We start from the raw sequence: 16,711 nt of genomic DNA, 5'->3' as shown, positions 1-16,711 counted from the left end.
CATTTAATTTATGAAGCCAGAAAAATTGTTACATCAAGATTACAATTTACCTGTTCATCCTCATTCTTAAATTTTGATACATAACAAAATAATCTGCAGTCAGATTTGGTATGAATCATCGTTGTGTATTCTCTTAAAGTATTAAGTGTTTAAACAAATCACACGTTACTAAAACAAAGCAAAGTTGCACTGGTCTGCATAATCACAGACTTTATTAGATTATGCTTCATTCCCTACTTAAAGTAGAACTTTAGGAGAAGTAACATTTCTGACAGCCTAAAGTCTGCCTGGGTTTTTTATTGAGTTGATGATGTTTTTCCTGAATATTCTTCTTAGAGGCAGTTCCCTCTCCAAGCACGTAGAACCCCATGAACTGAATCATGTGGTTGCAGGGAAAGGGCAAATATTCTACTAAGGGTGAGATCTGCTCACAGTCTTTCTTGGAGGTCAGGCCTTGCTGGGGGCTGAGCTTCCCCACGGTCCCACTGTCCTGGTCTGACAGCCCGAGCTCTCCCAGCACACTCAGGACATGATGCCTGGTCTGGTGCTGGGCAAGGGAGAGACAGAGGCGAGAACCAACCGTGTGTCTCATTCTTAATGTACAGGACTTGGGAGGTCTGCAAAGAGCAATCTCATAAATTCTTTTTCCCCCCTGCTCATAGGCTTTGTACCCATTGATCACCTGCCTGTTGTGTGTCAGTCAGAAACAGTTTTTTTTAAATAACTGGCACGTTTTCCTGCAGAACTGTTTGTCACATCTAAAGGTAAGACTCCTTTTCAATTCAGGAACTCTTGCAAATCAATAGCATTTATTCTAGTACGTTCTCGGCATTCTCATGCCGAACAAACAATGAATATTTGGCTGTTTAAAAGGACACTGTGATTTTGGGTTTTTTTAAATTAAGTGTCTCAAGTCTTCATTAGTATTAAACTTAGTAAGTTTTTGTGATGCTATGTAATGCTGGAAATAGATGTCGCTGCCTTGGGGACCATCAGTTTTATTGAGTAAAATCTGCAGAAGTATCTGCTAATAAACACTATTTATGCCAGAGAAAGTACAAACTGTAATTCTTCATGTGCAAATTACATGTGAGAAAATCCATGGCTTCTCTACTCCTCCATGTGGAATGTATTGTAAGTGCAAAATTTCTTTGTGTTGTTCACTTATTGAAAGAACAGAGAATGAATTGGGGTTCCAGAAAAGATATTCTGTCTACAGCCTGTGATACATATTTTCCAAGTAAAAATTACAGTGTCCCTTTGACTCTTTGCTTCAGGACAGCGTTGTAAACATGAGATGATTGATGAAGAGATCAAGATGCTTAGAAATTAGGGATTTGTTTTAGTGACTTCCTTGTAGCATTAAATGTGATACATGTTCTTTCCTTAATTTTGATTAACATAGTTCATGATTTTGCCTAATGTGTTGATTTTGATAATTTTAATAAATTCTTTCATCCACCTTCACAATATTAATTCTCGTTAGGTATGAGTGACAATTCCAAAGCTTATTAGTAAAATACATAAAGCAGCATGAAGTCAAAAGGAAACAGGTTTAGCTGCTTGGACTGTTTTTTAAGGGTCATTTTGTTTTCATGACATCTTTCACACTTTTCTGTTGCTTGTTGGGTTTTTGTATATTTTTCATCTAACATTGCAGTTCTTTTGCAATATTTGCCTTGATTTTTGTTTTGTCATTTATTTTGCTTATGGAGGCTGCTTTTGCTTTTGTTTTTAAAGCTTTTTAAAAAATCCTTACAATCTAGGAGTTGCATTTTTCTGGCATGATGTCCATTGCTGATAATGGATGTATTAAAACTATAAATGCCAGTGAGTTTAACTTGTAGTTGCTGAGCATGCATTTTGTATTTTACTTAGTTTTGTTAACCACTAACAGCTTAACACATTTACTGTAAGGCTCTATTCAGCAGAAATTCTAAATAGGAATTTCTGCAATTCAGAATTTAGAGTGTTATGATGCTGTGCCATCAGTGAGTTCTCTGGGATATTTTATGGCTTGGTTTAATTTGGACCACCAAATACTATTGTTTTTTTGGATGCCTACCTTGTTCAGAAACTTTGTTGAGTTTCGTCTTGAAAAATACATCTCCACTGTCCTCATGTGTCTTATGAATTAATGTGCCTCTTTGTTTCTGAAGCTAATTAAATGCATGCACTCTGTAATAAGTAATTCATTAATTTATAAATCTGAATTTCACAGCAGTTAGTCTTTTAGATTTCCCTTTCCCCATTTTATTTTGTGATTTCCTAATGACTAAAGTTATTTTATTTGCAGTTCCTTAAGTATGTAAAATGCAATAAGGATTCCAAATCCTTTGTCTCTAGTGTCTTTGTTATTGAGTGAAATAATTTTGAGAGTTACTGGGAGAGTTACTAGTCAGAGTACTGAAAAGGTTTATCTATCCCTGCTGTACTAGTTAAAATTAAGAAATTAACAATTGAAATAACGACAACACTTAGACTCTGTCACAGGCACATTGTATGAGGAGCACAGGCCCGTTAGCAAGTTGTCAAGAGGTAACATAGGTCATAGATTCGTGCTGCTCACTTTATTCCCTGGTGACTGCCCAGTGCAAACTCTTACCTAGCAATGAACACCATCTGGTCACACTTTGGTGACAGAAATAAGCAATTGCTCATTTGCCATGGTGTGAATGCTCACATCTTCGCAGTTGCTCCACAGTACTTGATGTACAGTGTGTTCATACCCTGCCTCACCCTGCAGTATTTTGGTGCTGCATTGTACTTGATAATGCTCCTGAGAATGCTGTGAATCCTTATCCAGTTCTAGCAATATTTATTGCCCTTGTAAAGTCTTTGTACTGGGCTTCAGTGCACACTGCCTTTAGTTATCCTCAAAACATGGTTATTGTACAGGAAAACTTCCTAGCCTTGCTGGAGGGAGGAAGTGCAGGGGTCTGGACTGATGCAAAGAGCAGATAAGTGAGTTATGACAGTCATTGTGGACCGGGAATGTGCCAAAGGGTGTTTTTTGCTATACATCTAGTTGGACTTGTCCCACAAAGCGCTTGGGATGCTGCTTCAGCATTGAGCCCAGCAGGGCATTTCTTTACACACTGTAGTGGGCAAAATTCTGAGTTCGTTCAGCAAACAGTAACACTGGGTTAGTATTGTAAAATGTTTTGCTTACTTTTTTGACTAGTATTTAGATAGACTAATTCTAGCCGGTTTGTAGGAAAGCTGATAGATTCTTGGATGAAGCTGAGTTGTCATGGTATCCGTACCACCTCTTCGGGGGAGAGGAAGGAACATTTAAGAAAGCTGCTGAAATGGGAGAGGGAAGTGTCTATCATTCTGCACCACTGTTGGGTGGAAAAGAATAACTTTTTTTCACAGTTTAATTGTAGTGTCTCTTACCGCAAAACCTTGAAAGCTGGAGGGATGTTTTCTGCCACTATAGCAAACCCTGTATTTCTACTGAATAGAGTCCTTACTAGACAGCTATCTGTTGGTTTTGTGCTTTTTTTCATCTAACATGCATGTGCCTCCCATTCTCATGTTTGTTATGTTTTGCTGTCTCACATTGCTTTATTTAGATGCCATCTAACAACAGTATCAGAAAACAAATAGAAACACTGCAGGTGAGTTAATATGTTGTTATAACTCAATGAAGCGTTGCTTTGTCTCATGTAAATGCTTTGTTTTGATATCTATGTTTATTGTTGTATTTTGTGCTTTCTTTGTAAAATTGTTGTTTGTACTGTTAAGAAGCAACAGGACTAAGAATAGCTGATGTTTCAAAGATTTTTTTTTTCTTGCCAAGGAGTAAAGGAGAAAGATCAGAAAATGATATAGCATCACTTTTTCCATGGGTTTGAAAATGTGGCTTTGTGAGATTAAGTATTAATATCACATCTGGTTTCCCCGAACAGCAATGCATTTTTCCACTGGAATTACGTAAAATACCTATTCAGATGTATGGGTTTCTGTTAATTCATCTCAAAAAGTGCCTTGCATGTGAGCAAGCTTGAAAACATTTTCACAATGAAAAAATGTGAAACTGAATTTACTATAACAACTTGCAGTACACTAACTTGAAAGACTTTTACACTGTTGGTTTTGCAGGTTTTAAAAAGTAGAAATTGTTTTAGTTCAGAACAGAAGAAAAGTTTAACAAAAAGTACTTGAATCAGTAAGTGACTACATTTGACTAACATGGAAAAAATGCTGTTTTGTTTCTTTATTGAGATATGTTTCATTGACTTATCTTAATGTGTCATGTAAGACCACTGTAGATTTGCCCTTACGGTTTTGGTTTTGTAACAGAGATACAGTTCTTGACAGCTTATTCAATAGTCTGCTGATGTAATTTATGTTAAAAGTTTTAGGATTCTAAAGAAGACTGTGTTTGAAAAGAACCCAGATAGAATGCTTTAAAATCTGACAGGCATCAGCTAAAAAGGAACGTATTAATACCAAGTGTACAGGAAGTGTGCCATGAATTAGACCCCAAAAGCCGTTTTGTTCTAGCATATTTGTTTAGTACCTAGTTATAGGAAGATATAATGAAAATTTTCAATGCTTAAGAAATTGGATGTACTGCTGTATTTATTTTGCAGTCCTTTTTAAAGGTGAATGCCTCCTTATACATACTTTTTTTAAACAAAATATTTTATTGATAAAGAAGAAGCTAACTCGGTCGAAACTCACCAGAAGTAGCTATACTGGATGATAAACCCTCTAACAGATGAAATGTTGTTAACACATTGTAAAATATCTGCTACTTTTACCATTTTTTTATTAGGTGTAAATTTTTGCTTTTCTTCTGGACTTGTAAATGAAGCTCCCCTTTGTGGGGGGTGTAGGACAGTGTTATCACTGACATAGACTGCGTTAAGATGGTCCCTCTGATATTCTGCTAAACAGTCATGTGTTGTATTTGTCTGTGAAGTACCACTTTTACCTCTGTGGCTTTGTGATAGGCTTTTATCTTTTCTTAAAGTAACCTGCTGCAAAAATCGAGAGTCCCAACCCACCCATGTTAAAGCCGTCCAAGTTACTCTCCTTTGTATAGTCTTTTGCGCAGATATGGCCGTGAAATTATTTGGATCAGCTTGCTGGTGTGAGCTGGACTTTGTTACTGCTGGAGTCAATGCAGAGGGAGCAGTGAGGTGGCAGAGGATGAGCCCATCTCTGTTCCAACAGTGTGGTCACAGATCCACTGACATCCTTTGTGAAACTGCACTCCGCTTGCCCTGCGAGGACAAACTTGTCTGACACTCTGGCTTTTGGAAGAGGCCACAAAATATGAGACTAGTTAGGTCCAAGCCATCATATAAATGACGCTTGAAGCAGAGGGACTTCACTGGAGATAGAGGAGGTGGTTCTTGTTGTTGTGGGTTTTTTTTGTTTGGTTGGTTTGGTTTGGTTTTTTGGTGTTTTTTTTGTTTGTTTTTGTTGTGGTTTTTTTTGTTGTTGTTGTTGACTGGGAGAATTCCAAAAAAGATGATAACTGGGAATCATTTATTCTGATTCTCAGAATCTCTTTGGACATTTCAAGATTATAAACACACCAAGAATCTCTAGTTGGAAGAGGGATTGCTGGAGTTAGTATGACGAATGTTAGCTGCTTACTGTTTTACACAGTTTAAGAGCTAGGAAGAGCAAAACTAACCTCCTAGTAGCAGCGTTAAGACAAAAAAATGTTTTTCATAGAGTGCATAGTTCAAACTGAGTTATGCCACTAGATTTTATATTAATTCAAGAAAAAGCTCTCTTAATTGTTATAACAAAAATACAGCCCACAAGAAAAATGCTAAGTTGAGTGAAGCTTGGAGCGCACCCCCAGAGAAGCGTCTTTGTGTGCCTGCCCTGCATTCTTTTCTTCTGCACCTGCTACTGTCTGCTGTCATAAACTGAATGATGGACTTAGACTTTGTGCCCAATCCAAAGCAGCTACTCCAATGTTTTAGACAAACTATAAGTTTTTTTGCTATAAAGTGGGTATTTGTTACCAATGGCCTAGTGAGGAAGTTTGTGGAAGCAATACATTCTTGGTGTTCATCTCAAAAGAAAATCTGCTTTTTAGTTACTCCTGCTCTCAGAGTGAAAGATGTGTAAAATAGTGTGGAATTACTAGTTAAATATTCAGGTAGTTTTGGAAATACGCACTACAGAGTTGTTTTTATGAACACACATTAAAACTTGTAGTCGGTATTAAACACATCAGTTTTCATTGTTAAAAATATTGAAAATATTTTTAAAAGTCAAAAGAGTAATAATATAATTTTCTGAGTGTCTCATGGGCAACGGTAACTGTATTTTTCATTTATTTTACAGAATAAAGATCCCAAAATGTCCCGAGTTGCACTGGAATCTTTGTATAGGTTATTGTGGGTTTATGTTATTAGAATAAAATGTGAAAGCAACACTGTAACTCAAAGGTAAGTTCATTATGCAAAGGATTTGAAACCATTGATTGGTGGTGTTTTTTTTTCCTCTAGTGATATCAAAAGAGATCTTGAAGCCAGCGCAGGGATGGTCTAGTTGTGTAAACAGGTGAACAAAAACTTCATCTTAACAGAGAAAACAAACAAAAAAAACTTGATTACTTTGACAAGGAGAAATAATAGTTTGTCTTTGTAGGGATAGAAGAGGGTGGAGATACAAGAAGCAAGAAACTTATTAAAGCTAAGAGGCAGTAATGGTACCAGAACAAACAGGGTGTGAAGTGGCCGTCACTAAGTATGGGCTGGAAACGCAAAGGTTTTCTTTATAAATTAGCATCATGAGCGTTTGGAATAGTCATTCAGATTTGGCCCCACCTCCTGACCGTTACTACGTTAGAGCAGGATCCTGGTCACTTCATAAACGAGCCTGTGATACTGGTGCCTGTGACAGCAGAGGGCTGTGCTTTCTGTAGGTGGTCCCACTTGGCATGTGTCTGCATTATTTAGTTGTAACCCTCCACACTCTTCCAGATTTGATCTCTTGACATCTATGCTACTATAAAAAGTTATTTTTAAAAGTTTTTTTAAATTTCTTTTTGTTTCTGAATTCTTGTAGCCGTCTCATGAGCATTGTATCAGCACTTTTTCCAAAAGGATCACGTAGTGTGGTCCCACGAGACACACCTCTCAATATATTTGTGAAGATTATTCAGTTCATTGCTCAGGTAAGAATATGTCTAGGTGGAGCTATATGAATAGGATGAACATTATTTTGAAGAAATGTAAATTTAAGGTTAGTTTTTGAAATATTTGCACTGAATTAATGGCCTTATATTGTGAACATAATTTCCCCAAATATGTATAACAAATGAAGTGACTCATTCTGTTTCTACTAGTAGCAAAATTATTTTACTTCAGTAACTCTTGTGTAAGAACATTATGAGTAGTATTATTTACATCTGGTGTGTGTGTATATCTAAAAAAACCACTAATACAATTCGTATATTACATTATAATATTTTCATAAGGGACAAAGCATTTGAACAGTAGTATTCATTTATATTTAGCCTGGAAACTAGCCTCTGTAGACAGAAAAAATATGCAATGTGTGTAGTGTGTAGTCAGTATTGCATCATCATTTATTTTACGTGCTTCTGTTTTCATAATATCAAGTGCAGGATATGATCTCAAAAGATAAACTCCCATTCATCTTTAACTTTATAGATGAGAGGCATGCTTTACTGTCTTACAGGTAGCTTGTTTCTGCTTCAGCTCCCGAAATTGTTTGCTTCGGGTCATGCAGGGGTGAGGCAGGACACACAACCCTTACAATGTTTATATTTGTTTCCTAGTGCTCCTCTTTTTATCAATAATTTTTAGTTACCTAAAATAGTTCAGCTTATTTGTAGAAATGTGTTTGACCTGAGCAGAATTGTCTGGGTTTCTTTTAAGGAGAAATGGTTCAACCATATCAGGGGGTGAGCTGTGTTGAATTGTACTATATTTTTAAAAGAACATTAAAGCATAAGAATAACTAGAATAAAAAGAATATTTTTAAAACTTTTGAATATTCTTAAACTTCTAAGAAATGCTGCTCAGCACCTTTGCAAAGGCGAGGAATTAAACTATGTATGTTAACAGAAAAAGAGATTATCAATCTATTTTCCTTTATAGGAACGTTTGGATTTTGCGATGAAAGAAATCATATTTGATCTCCTTAGTGTTGGAAAATCACCGAAAACCTTCACTATTAATCCAGAGGTAAAAAAGCACATTATTTGCCTGCAGAGAGAGAACAGGACATTGGGGAATTTCTTGGGGGAAAGTGGTTAACCACTTTTGAGCTGGAATGAAAGCAGATTAATGAATATCCAAAAGGGTGATCTGCTAAAACTAAAGAAATAGTTGTGCACGCTTGCTGTTTCATTTCCAGTGAGTAAGCTAGCAGCACTACAGTGCAGACTCATTTCAACAATAATTTCAGTCAGTATGACTGAATTTTTGTTACAGCATATGCGCAAAGCCTATTTTCAGGGAAGTCGTACCCAGCTCTTACGGCTCACGATCCGATCTAACAGAGTAGATGTTTAAGCAATGTCTGTCTTCAGTTTGTCATTGTTGAGATTCATACTAAGTCCCTTAGCACTCTGTACTATAAAGTATTTGGTATATTAGTCTGTGCTAAGTCAACTGAAATCAGAGTTGTGGGAAGGCACTGAAGGATTGAACTTTTTCTTGCTACTTTTGTTACCGTAAGATTCAAATAATGCTTGTCCTACTGGAACCGTACTGCTGTCGGTTTAAAAGAGAGGAAAAATGCAATTCGTCTTTTGCCTCATCTGTGTTACTTTAATGTTATACGTTCTTCTGTTTTCTCTTTCCTTTTTCTTCCCACTTTTGTTGTTGAAGAGGATGAATATCGGCCTCAGAGTCTTCCTTGTCATAGCAGATAGCTTGCAGCAGAAAGATGGTGAACCACCAATGCCAACAACAGGAGTTGTTCTTCCCTCAGGAAATACTCTGCGTGTGAAGAAAATTTTTCTTAATAAAACGCTGACAGATGAGGAAGCGAAAGTTATAGGTGTGTTATATTCTTTTGTAAGTTGGCAGTCCAGTATGTGCCTATATGTTCTCAGTTATTCCCCAGCAGTTCATTTGTGTAACTTTATTTCTGTATTTAACAGTTAGCCAGACTCTAATGATAGTCTGTTCTAACAGAATTGCTTTAATTCTTCAGAGAGGGCTGCCAGTCAGTATTGACCTTCTGGTGTTTGGGACTAAATCATGGCTTTTTTTTGAAGTGTTCTGCGCTGTCTGATTAGCACAGAGCAGCCTGAGTGCGATTAGTGTAGTAAATAGCATAGCAACTTTTGGTGCCTTGCAGTCACTCCAGAATGTCCCTCCCAATGTCCCACAGCTGAAGTGGCATAAGACAGTTTTGATCCCTGTCTTTTGTTGATATTCTGTGGATGAGGTAGTCATCTCTAAAGGATTATTTCAACATGTACAATTTAAACTAGAACTAAAATGCTTGGAATTGAGAAAACAGAAAAGCAACTAATGGTTGCTTCCTTGTTTATGTTATTTCTAAAAGAAGCTTCTGCTTTATATAATACCTCCTCCTACTCATACATTTCTTTTGACACTGAGAGTGTGAGTTTCATGTCATCTTTTGTACAAGAAGAAGTTTGTCCTGAGCTGAATAAGTGATTAATATTTTAATAAAAATGTGAAAATTAAACGAGAACAGATGAGAGAAGTGATCAGAACTCTTTGGCTTTTCAGGAATGTCCATATACTACCCTCAAGTCAGAAAAGCGCTAGATAGCATTCTTAGGCATTTGGACAAAGAAGTTGGAAGGCCCATGTGCATGACTAGTGTGCAGATGTCCAATAAAGAACCTGAAGACATGATTACGTACGTACTGAATTACAATATTTTCACTGTCACAGTTATGTCCTAGTATTTTTATGCTGTAATGTTGCAGATGCCATCACTAATGCATTACAAGTGTTGGCTTTTTACTTGACTATTAAATGAATGGTGATTTCATTAATTAATTGTTAGCTCCTTAGTTTTGCCATGAAATTGAAAATATTTGTTGTATACTGAAGTAGATTTTCCTGTTTTGTTTGTTACAAACTATTTTTGTAGGGGTGAGAGAAAACCTAAGATAGATTTGTTCAGAACTTGTATTGCTGCTATCCCAAGACTGATTCCAGATGGCATGAGCAGGACTGACCTCATTGAATTGCTTGCAAGGTAAGGGGAGTGAAATTCTGCTCTTGGTGGATGTTTCTTTTTCAATGCTGTTTGTATAAAAGTTTGTTAGTGCACTAAGTGATGCAAGTCTATGGCGTCCAGAATCCATTCTTCATATTTCTGCCCACCTTCTGCAGCTGATCAAGTGTTACTGGCCAGAGTAGCAGGAGGTAAATTTATGCTGAAGATCTTACAATTCTTTTTAGAGAGCATTTTTTTGAAAAGTAGGAATTTATTCCCGTTGCTTTGTTTTTTGAACTTCTCTTAACTTTTTGTTACTACTATTATATTTTTTTTCTTCCTGTTGCTAATACTGTAAATGATCATAAAGGTATTCTTGTTTGACATGACCAAAGCATGAGGCAGGCACTTACGGGAAACTTTTTGTCGTATTCTCTACTAATCTTACTTCCTTTTTCCATTTTTTTGATCCAACACTACCCATATTCTTCCATCTCTTATCTCAGTTTAAATTGAATGTACCTTATCAGTACTCATAAGTAGTTGAGGCAACTGGACAACCAAGTGTTTCCAGGTGGGTAAACTGAGCATTCACTGAGAATATGTAGTTGTGGAACATGCAGACAGACTTTACATATTGCTAGAGTGATAAACCTTCCTTTTTTTTTTTTTTCTTTTTAATCCCCCCTGCTTTTTTTTCTTTTTTTTTCGCTTTTTTTTCCGCTTTTTTTTTTTTTTCCAGGCTTAATGTGGGAATGGTCTTGGTATTGATTTGTATATAGTGTGTTGAGATACATATATATATAAAAGTAATTATTTGAGAGACTAAGGTTTTTCTGACAATTTTTATTCAGTGACAAAAATGGCATAAAAGACATCAAGTATTAAATGGTAATACAATACGGATAAGTTTCTGTCATAGCAGACTGAGACGTATTTTCAAGTATATATACAAATGGTTTTTTGCAAGTTGTTTTTCTCATATCTGAAGTAAAGCTTTCCATTTTAATTTGAAGAAGACAACCTGTACATCACAGGGTGGCTGCCTGCTGAGCTCTAAGGTGGTTGCTCAGATCCATGCGAAGTTGCACTGTATGAAAGACTTGACCATTTCTCTTGAGAATTATTTGTTTATACTACTTTTTGTGAAGTCTTGCAGTGTTTTGCTTTAGTGGTAGCACATTCTGTTAGTAGCCAGTTTCAGTGTATTCAGTGCAGAAATTCATCTGCATGGAAATATTCTACATTGTACAGCAAAGAAGGAAGAGTTAACACCAAACTTTAGTGTATAAAGGCTGGTTAAGAGTATGCCAATCTAGGGTGATGATATTGGTATTTTTTCTAAACAGGCTGACAATTCATATGGATGAAGAACTTCGTGCCTTGGCTTTCAATACTCTCCAAGCATTAATGCTTGATTTTCCAGATTGGCGGGAAGATGTTCTTTCAGGATTTGTGTATTTTATTGTGCGTGAAGTGACTGATGTCCACCCAACGCTTCTTGACAATGCAGTAAAAATGTTAGTGCAGCTCATAAATCAATGGAAACAAGCAGCTCAAATGCACAATAAAACCCAAGATTCTCAGGTATTTCTAAATAAGATCCTTTGATGTGTTAAAACGTGGTTTGAATCTACATACAATTCTATTAGTAGGCTTTATTGGTTTTGTTAAGTAATAACAATTTGGCTTACTTTCTTACAGTGCTTGAAGATTTTTAAACCTATTATGTTAAATCAGCATTTTTGAAAAAAAAATTAATAATATTAAATATTCCCTAAATATTTATTCATGGCCACATTTTTGCTTACATCGAAAGTCATAATGTGTAACTGGAAATATATTAAATAGGAGTGGTAAAACAGTAGAACTAGAAAAAAAAGTACCATTTTTTTCCTAGCAAACAGAAAGGGTTCAAATAATTTAATTTTATACAATCCTATATGTAACAGTACTATGTATTTTTAATTCTACTCTCACTACATCATTCTTGCCAGAAAGTGAAATATGAAAAACTTTCTTGTGATATTTGTTTGGACTAAATTCAGAGAGATACTAAAAAACCAAAGTAGTTGATCTTATGCCTTTCTCATAATGCAAAATTTGATTAGTAGCCAAACAAGATCTAAATACCTTGTGATTAAATCTGCCATTGCCAGTAATGGAACTATAGCTTGGTAGTGTTTATTATTTTCTTGATTTGCTCAACTTCTGCCATCTTTTTCTTAGCGTGGTGTATCCAATGGGGCTGCCCATACCCTTCCTCTGGAGAGGACCCTTTATTCCAGTGTATTTCACGTGGTGGAAGGCTTTGCTTTGGTCATCCTTTGCAGCACAAGGCCTGCCACCAGGAGATTAGCTGTCAGCGTTCTCAGAGAAATTAGGGCCTTGTTCACACTTTTAGAAATTTCTAAGGTAAGAGTCGATGACCTGTTCTTGTGACTGCTTAATGAAACTGCTTTTGCCTTGACTTTCTGTTAATATTTTATGCTTTGCGTTTTGTCTTCTGTAGAGTGATGATGACTTGGCTATAGATGTAATGGACAGACTAAGTGCTACTATCCTGGAGAGTTTCATACATCTCACTGGGGCTGACCAGGTAGGAGAGTTTTTACATTAAGTCAGATGTAAGATAAGGTACTTCTGCAAAACTGTCCCAAATAAATTGTATATAGTTCAAATGATAGTGTCACTGACCATGCCAACTTTATCAGCAATTTATCACCTTGAACAAACAAACCCAAACAAACAAAAAAAAACCCTCAAAAAACACGAGGAATGTTGTGAGGCTGATACCACCATTGTACACTTTCTGATCGATAGTGTGTCATTATGACTGCAGTGTACACACAGACAGCTCTGTTTTTCTTCCTCTTGCTCATATGTTACAATTTATTTGAAGCAAAGACCACTGCCTCTTTCTGCACTGAAACAGTGTCTAACAATGTATCTGTTATCCATGATGAAAGCTATATTAACTACCAGTGAGTAACAGCTGAATTCCTTATTTATATATTTATCATTCACTTTTAAATATTAAGGAGAAGCTCTTCCGATTTTAGGTTTAGGAAATAAGTTGGAAGTCAGTACTAAGGCTTTTAGAGTCTGGAATATTTTGGAAGAATTAAGTCATTGTGAGTGAAATGGTCTTTTTCTGGAATTTACTATTTCCTAGTAGCCAATTCCAGCATGTTTATATAACTGTCCACACTAGGAACTTCAGGGGGGAAAGCAAACAGACAAACAAACAAAACCACATATATGAAGTCATGTGTTTTTATCTATTCCAAATGGGGTTTTGACACTGATACTTTATTAGATATTGAACAATGAGGAGATTGTTATTTAACATTGCCTTGTTCTCTTTTTCTTGCACACAGACTACTTTACTGTACTGTCCCAGTTCAATAGATTTACAAACTCTGGCTGACTGGAATTCCTCCCCAATCAGCCACCAGTTTGATGTGGTCAGTCCATCTCATATATGGATATTTGCACATGTGACCCAAGGTCAAGATCCATGGATTATAAGCCTCTCAAGTTTTATGAAACAGGAAAATCTTCCAAAACACTGCCCAACAGCTGTAAGCTATGCTTGGACGTTTGCTTATACCAGGCTCCAACTGCTGTCTCCACAAGTGGATATCAAGTAAGTTAATTTCTAAAATAAATACAATATATTTTATTGAGTATTCCTTCAAGTTTTATCATCATTATAATGTTGTTATGTTTCAGTGAAGTGACATCTGAACTGTTAATATTTTCTGTGGACTTAATTCAACTTTATATAATGAAAACATAAAGCAGTTCTATCTGGAAAAAGGTTATCTACTCTAAAGATTAATTAATTCATGCCTTCAGCCATATCGTAGTTCAACAGGTTTGACTACAAAAGCATATATTATTGATGTAAAGATCTGTTCTGAATAACTTATTCAGAGTTTACTGTGCTAACAGTTTTGGAAGCAATGGCATATACATAATTGAAAAATAAATTCAGTAGAAAAACAAAGTGAAACCTGGTAAGCGTTATTAACTCTACTGAGCTTTTTGTTTTGTTTTTAATAGCAGCCCTATCAATGCAAAGAAAGTGAATACTACTACAAGCAGTGACTCCTATATTGGGCTGTGGAGAAACTACCTGATTCTTTGCTGCAGTGCAGCATCATCTTCAAACTCCTCCACCTCCGCAGGCTCTGTGAGATGTTCTCCTCCTGAGACGCTGGCGTCTACTCCTGACAGTGGTTATAGCATTGATTCAAGAGTAGGTTCTTCTAATGCTTGCTGTAAAAAAATCTACATGTTATTGGAAGTAGGAACAACTGAGGCTTATAATATAACTATAATGGTCTTAGAAACTTGTGTAGTCTGTCTGAAAACAAGTTTTAGTATGTAGTTGTCTTTCATTTGTTTAGGATAGTGTTTTTGTTTGCTTCTCCCAGTCTGTGCTGTAGAAGCTTATGTTTTTTCAGACAAAATCTGATCATGTCATGTCTTATCTAGTGGCAATGAGGAAATGTTTTGTTTCCCATTAAGGTTGTTTGTTTGTTTGTTTTCTGTCAGTAGACTTCTGCAATTCTGAGTGAATAGCCCCTCCTCTCAGTAACTTGAAGCAGTGACCTATTCAGGCATTATGTATTTTGTCATGTTTTTCCTAACCACAGGCTGGTTTCTATCTGCCTTGCTTCATACCTCCTGCAGAATTCTTTTTTCCCCTTCTTCATTTTGTTCCTCTCCTTTTTGGTTTCTTGTAGAAGGTACAGTAGAGGGGAAGATAACTCATGCACTGTGTAGCAAAATTTTGACAGGAGCAGCCTGTTCTACCCATTTGTTACCAGGATCCTTTCCCTAAGTGTGAGAAACTGTAAACTGAAAGCTTTGTTCTTTTTGAGAGCAGCAGTGGAATGTAAGGTGTTGGGCACCAGAAATTTGCTTCCTCTCCCTAAGGAGGGCAGGTGCACTAAACATGCAAAGCATCTGTTTATCGTGTTGAGCCATTCATTGGACTTTACTATTTCAGAACGTCTCTTTCCATGTTAAAGACACAAAATTTCATTTTTATAATTTTAAGTCACTGCTCAGTGTGAGAATACTGTAAAGTTACAGCAGATGTTTAATGTCACACCACCTGATTGTTTGGTAACTACTTCATTCTGGTTTATTCTGGTTTTGGGTTGTTGTGTTGTTTTTTTTTTCCCTTAGATCATTGGCATTCCATCCCCTTCCTCCCTGTTTAAGCACATAGTTCCAATGATGCGCTCTGAGAGCATGGAAATCACAGAATCCCTTGTGCTGGGACTTGGCAGGACCAATCCAGGAGCTTTCAGGTAGCTGTTGTGTTTAATCTGTTTTTACGCTACTCGATTAAAAAGCTGGGGAATCAGAGCTCAGAAACAAAGCTTTCTTTTTTTTTTCTTTTAAGAGTTTTTAAAAAGCTGTGAAAACTGATTGCTATTGTCTTTTCTAGCATTTAGTGTTGTGATAAAGATTATTAGAGGTTGAAATAATTTTACATAGAGGTCATGTCTGCGTAAAGAAGAAGTAGTTAGTTGAAACAATAAACAAATGCCTTTTGTTGATATGAAAAGCTGCCCTTATGGAAGGAAAGACTGTGTGGACTATTAACATTTGAAATGTTAATTATAGTCATGTTTGTGAGAGTTACCCAACCTTTTTTATTGGTGTTACCAACAAGCACATGTTTCTGAGCTTTTTCTGTGTGGCAAGTTCACGATAACTGTATTCCAAAAAGAGGTTTTTGGATGAAACTGAGAAGAATACCAGTTACAACTGTTTTCTGAAATTCATGGCACATACCTCTTTACCTCCTGCCCCTTTTTTTTTTCCTAAGTAAGCTTTCTGTAACTTCTTAACTAATACACTAATAAAACTAATAAAAATATGTCACACTCAAAAAAATATAAGTGGAGGAGGTATTTACTATCTTAACAAATATTAAAGTAAAACCGGTGTGTTTTTACCTTACTGTTTTGTCTGCATAGATCCATACTACTGATGTCCTTCCCCTTTCCCTGTTGGCTTTTTGGAGTCATAAGAGAGTCTCAGTCTGGCAGAAGGAACTGAGTAGTAATAAAGACTGTGAACCTTCAGAACAAATTGGGAATGTAACCACAGCCTCAAAGCACGTTACTCTTCAGCTTTCTTAGACACCAGCCTGACTTCTGTCAGCATAGCATTATTTGCCTTAAAGAAACAATCTTCATTAACAACTAAATGCATCGTAACTGAACGAGAATTGTATGATAAGCTGCCACCATACTTTTTTTCCCTAATAGTATCTATTTGCACCATAAAGATTTGTTGAACCCTGGATATGAAAATAAACGAAAATTATCTGTGGTAGAAATATGCCATAATACTGGGTGAATGCAAATTTCATGGTAATTATTGAGAGATTCGTTTGGTAGTTTGTCTCCAAATTAGGAAAATATCTTTTTAGGAAACATCTCCCTTAAGTGCTGATTTATTTCAGAAACTTACAGGTAAAGAAGGAAAACCTGAGGGTGTTTTAAGTTATATTGTAACACTAGTTGCT

The 16,711-nt window shown here is 36.2% G+C and overlaps 1 protein-coding gene across 11 annotated transcripts in view; it reads left to right on the top strand.

Annotated features, from left to right (window-relative positions):
* Positions 1-16,711, top strand: part of FRYL (FRY like transcription coactivator) — a 170,309-nt gene that overhangs the window by 95,863 nt on the left and 57,735 nt on the right. For 9 of the 11 annotated variants that reach the window (XM_071807478.1, XM_071807476.1, XM_071807474.1 and 6 more), the window contains 14 exons: positions 663-764; positions 3,579-3,623; positions 6,322-6,425; positions 7,048-7,156; positions 8,106-8,192; positions 8,841-9,012; positions 9,717-9,849; positions 10,087-10,194; positions 11,505-11,742; positions 12,385-12,570; positions 12,668-12,754; positions 13,536-13,804; positions 14,224-14,419; positions 15,358-15,482. In XM_071807478.1, coding sequence (XP_071663579.1) covers positions 663-764; positions 3,579-3,623; positions 6,322-6,425; positions 7,048-7,156; positions 8,106-8,192; positions 8,841-9,012; positions 9,717-9,849; positions 10,087-10,194; positions 11,505-11,742; positions 12,385-12,570; positions 12,668-12,754; positions 13,536-13,804; positions 14,224-14,419; positions 15,358-15,482 — 1,961 coding nt within the window. The remainder of the gene's footprint in view (positions 1-662; positions 765-3,578; positions 3,624-6,321; positions 6,426-7,047; positions 7,157-8,105; positions 8,193-8,840; positions 9,013-9,716; positions 9,850-10,086; positions 10,195-11,504; positions 11,743-12,384; positions 12,571-12,667; positions 12,755-13,535; positions 13,805-14,223; positions 14,420-15,357; positions 15,483-16,711) is intronic. The other 2 variants (XM_065837612.2, XM_065837611.2) reach the window with 1 other exon arrangement.

The sequence above is a fragment of the Patagioenas fasciata genome, chromosome 4 (genome assembly GCF_037038585.1).
Source record: "Patagioenas fasciata isolate bPatFas1 chromosome 4, bPatFas1.hap1, whole genome shotgun sequence".
NCBI lineage: Eukaryota > Metazoa > Chordata > Aves > Columbiformes > Columbidae > Patagioenas > Patagioenas fasciata.
Note: the sequence above shows the minus strand (reverse complement) of the source record. Positions and strands in the feature narration are given on the sequence as shown.